Here is a 4319-nt window from a genome sequence, read left to right as displayed (position 1 = left end):
TAAATTTCATTTTCGATAATGAAATAATGTTGTTTTAAAAATTAGAATACAGAAAAGTACATTTATAGATGAATCACGAAGTGAAACATGTCTAATTTAAGCTATACATCTTTTCAGATTCCGATACAAAAGGATCTAGTTTGACCAAAAATCTTACGATCTCTGGCTATTTATTTACTTAATAAAAATTAACTCATTTATACTTAACTTTATTTAAAATATATTTGATATGCATAAACAATCCAATTCGATTAAATCACTTAATTAGAATTTATATAATATATATTTAGAAAAGAAACATACAGATAAATGACAAATGACAATTTGATCTAATAGTGTTAAAAAAGACAGTTTTATCTAATAAAGTAGAGTGTTCAAAAAAAAAAAATCTAATAAAGTAGAAATGGAATTTTCTCAAAAAGCAGAAATGTAATTTTGAAAAGATATTTTTTTTTTTTGAAATGAAATAACGGAAAAAACTTCCCTTTTCAAACATGGCGACGGTGAGGGTTTCCATGGTTTTTCGAAGGTGGGATCCGGGTAGTGAATGGAATCGAGCAGATCTATCTCTTTATGGTAAGATCGGGAAGACATGGTTTCGATACAAAATCACGGTGATCTGGGTTAGATACGGAATCATAGAGATATGGCCCTTTGTGAAATTTTTGATGGAAGCTTTTTTATAAAGGAAAAATGGGGATCGAAAGTATAGAGTCATCATGGATTGGACAAGGAATCAAGAGGATCAATCAGAAGATTGTAGAGGTATGATTTTCGTTCTCATCAAAACGGAATCTTATTCAATTGATATGGAGATCATAGTTATCGATTCATGATTTGGTCATTATAATGATTGGAATGGAGAAATACTGATTGATAGGAAAATCGATTCTTCGATATGGATTTAATGGGTCTCGCTTTGGGAATCGGGGATTGGGCATTTGGATCCTCTATAAAAAGAGCTGCGACATCTGAGCTGGCCATCGAGCACGACCATCGGTCGATATTGAAGAAGAATAATCGATCGATATTCACACCGTTACATCGATCGACAGCGAGTGCACAGAAGCTCGTTTGGACCAAGCCAACTTAAAGCCCAAGACTTCACAAAATTACAAGATTACCCCTGACGAGTTTTAACCTAATACTTATAGTTTTCCGACATGTTAGAGGCAAAGAGCGCTTTCTTGTTCCCTTTTTTCACAGCAAAAGGTTTTAAGGTTTTTCTAGGATTTTAGGAGAGTTGGAGAGAAGATCCAGACAGATTTGTGATTGGAACTCCATTGATTCTTCTTATTAATTCTATGCATTTTTATTATTTATTCCTTGTTGTTATGAATTGCTTAGTTATGTCTGAGTAGTTCTATTGTTAGGTTTAGGGTTCAAATATGTTATGAAGGATTAGCCTCAACTATAGATTGCTAAGTTGTGATATTCATTATTAGGATTGTCACTAATGCATGTTTCTAGATTAGCTACCTAGAACTTGCCTTAGGAGTTGTAGACACAAGTGATAACTTGCATCTCACCCTGAATCCGTCCTAACTGAGCTAGAATTGTTAGAGTAAGACGAAAGCTGATCTAGGAAGCCTAGTGAGCATAATTCAACTCGTGCGTAAAGCTTGACTAAACACTCGTCGATCGATATTTCTATATAATAATCGATCGATAGCGAGATAAGTGTATCGATCGATATTCCTCTAGAATCATCGATCGATATTCCTCTAGAATCATCGATCGACACTAAAGTCGTGTCAATAGACAAACCTAGAATGCGAACACCGACCGGTTTGTTGTTTAAGAGCTTGAGCTCTATAATACCATGCATACAACTAATAAGCACCTATAGGATTATAATCCTGATTACCTGAATAGAAACCCTAAGTCTAGCTATTTCATTTAATTGTCTTAAACCCCAATCAATCAACCGAGCAACTACCGTGCTCACAACCTGTTATTTACTTTAATCATAATCAACCTAGCTTAATCACTCTGATTCGATCTATTAGGCTCTCTAGCTCCTTGTGGATTCGATCCCTAAGTACTACAACTGAATCTCTTATTTGAGAGAGTAATTCACTCCTTAGAATAATTTGAATGAGAGTAGCGGACCAGATCTTATCATACTGAAGCCATTCACGACACTTGTAGCCCACAGATGTAATTCGATCCTAAGACCTGACGTTCCACGAGAAGTGTATGCTCGAATGTCTCCTCCTCTTTTTCTTCTTTCTCAAAAGACATGTGATGAAGACGTATGTGAAGCTTTTACCATTTTTTATTTCAATTTTTATATGAAAAATAATAAATTCCAATATATTTTTCTGTTAATTTATGCATTTGTACAAAAAAGAGACATGTATAAATATTTGTTTGATTTGAATTCGGTAACATAGGACACCTTACTATGCCAAAACACCAGCAACAATTTATTAAAACTTTTATTTTTTTTCTATGACGAAGGCATAGTATTATTATAAATGTTATTTGAGTTTCAATGTAGATAATTATTCAGCGAGGAGCAGGAGGAGGAATAGGAGGGCAGACCGGCGGATGACAATGGCATACCTTTGGTCTTCCGCCAAAACCAAGTTCACAAGCACCTCGCCCTTGTTTATGCCTTTTGACACATTCGGCTTTACAGCTATTGTCATCACATGTATTTCCTTTGTTTCGTATAAGTTCACCACATATTCTGAGACGTTTTGCAATCGTTTTTTCTCCTGTTATTATAATAATTAAAGCATAACTTTTGTAAGACATATGTTTAGAGTTTTTTCTGCATATTTATATATTCTTTTAAAAAAAACTGAAAGTCTAAAAATCTTCTTTTCCAATCATTGATTATTTTTGGAAAATCATTAAACTCAATAATATAGAATTAAACATATAATCTATGTAGGTATAAAATAAATGGCATCAAATAAAATTTATTTTTGAATGATAATAGGGAAATTGCCTAAACTATCATATTTCTAATATCATTTTTTTCATGTTTACCTTAACCACATTTACCCGCACTTTTAAATAGGTACACAAACACTTATAATCCTAGGGTTAACTAATCTAAACTTATGGTTAAGAGTTGGGAAGTGGTATATAGTTTTAGAATGTGGAATTTAGGATTCTAATAAATGCATAACTAAATACTTAAAAAAATATTTTTTAAAAAAGTTTCAAAAAGAATTTTTGAATTTCAAAAAGAAAATTTGAAAAAAAACTAATTTCGAAAATTATTTTTATAAACAAGTTCAAATTTGAAAACATATTATCCGAAAACTAATTCTTATATATTTATTTTTATACAATTATTTATTATATATATAAAGCAAAGGTAAAGTCTTTTCCCTTTTCAATGAAGAATATATTTGTGAAAATGGTTATTTAGTAAAAGTAACATGAATAATAGTATCAACAATATGGTAAACATGAAAATTCCCCCATTGTTTTATAATATATTAATAAAGCTGTAAATGTAAATACAAACCGAGGAGAAAAATTGTGAGCATAATGAAACCAATAAACCAAGGTTTGAAAGCAACTTTCATTTTCGATAATGAAATAATGATGTTTTAAAAATTAGAATACAGAAAAGTACATTTATAGATGAATCACAAAGTGAAACATGTCTAATTTAAGCTATACATCTTTTCAAATTCCGATACAAAAGGATCTAGCTTGACCAAAAATCTTACGATCTCTGGCTATTTATTTACTTAATAAAAATTAACTCATTTATACTTAACTTTATTTAAAATATTTTTGATATGCATAAACAATCCAATTCGATTAAATCTTATAATCAGAATTTATATAATATATATATATAGAAAAGAAACATAAAGATAAATGACAAATGATAATTTGATCTAATAGTGTTAAAAAAAAAGACAATTTTATCTAATAAAGTAGAAATGAAATTTTCTCAAAAGGCAGAAATGTAATTTTGAAAGATTTTTTTTTTTTAAATGAAATAACGGAAAAAACTTCCCTTTTCAAACATGGCGACGGCGAGGGTTTCCACGGTTTTCCGAAGGTGGGATCCGGGTAGCGAATGGAAGATATGGAATCAAGCAGATCTATCTCTTTATGGTAAGATCGGGAAGACATGGTTTCGATACGAAATCACGGTGATCTGGGTTAGATACGGAATCACGGAGATATGGCCCCTTGTGAAATTTCGATGGAAGCTTTTTTATAAAGAAAAAATGGGGATCGAAAGGATAGAGTCATCATGGATTGGACAAGGAATCAAGAGGATTGTTTGAACCAAAAATTGTGTGTTTGCCGGATTCATACAACGAAGAATTTAAAAAATA

At 31.3% G+C, this 4319-nt stretch overlaps 1 protein-coding gene across 2 annotated transcripts; it reads left to right on the top strand.

Annotated features, from left to right (window-relative positions):
- The first annotated feature begins 456 nt into the window (after positions 1-456).
- On the top strand, positions 457-2589 carry LOC106305192. Of its 2 annotated transcripts, XM_013741562.1 has the most exons (3): positions 457-576; positions 689-765; positions 881-1235. In XM_013741562.1, exons 1-3 carry the CDS (start codon positions 495-497, stop codon positions 1091-1093), a joined length of 372 nt encoding a protein of 123 aa, XP_013597016.1. In that variant the 5' UTR covers positions 457-494; the 3' UTR covers positions 1094-1235. The 2 variants fall into 2 exon arrangements, 1 of the variants encoding a protein (XP_013597016.1); XR_001262931.1 differs by lacking the exon at positions 881-1235 and adding an exon at positions 2504-2589 and having other exon boundaries at positions 457-765.
- Positions 2590-4319: the final 1730 nt, after the last annotated feature.

The sequence above is a fragment of the Brassica oleracea genome, chromosome C7 (assembly GCF_000695525.1).
Source record: "Brassica oleracea var. oleracea cultivar TO1000 chromosome C7, BOL, whole genome shotgun sequence".
NCBI lineage: Eukaryota > Viridiplantae > Streptophyta > Magnoliopsida > Brassicales > Brassicaceae > Brassica > Brassica oleracea.
This window is presented reverse-complemented; position numbering and strand designations above follow the sequence as displayed.

Excerpts from the sequence above, each read along its gene's own strand:
- LOC106305192 (XM_013741562.1), top strand. The coding sequence starts at position 495 with ATGGCGACGGTGAGGGTTTCCATGGTTTTTCGAAGGTGGGATCCGGGT. Across the intron at positions 577-688 it reads AGCAGATCTATCTCTTTATG|GAAAAATGGGGATCGAAAGT; the intron begins GTAAGATCGGGA and ends TTTTTTATAAAG. Across the intron at positions 766-880 it reads TCAATCAGAAGATTGTAGAG|GAAAATCGATTCTTCGATAT; the intron begins GTATGATTTTCG and ends ACTGATTGATAG.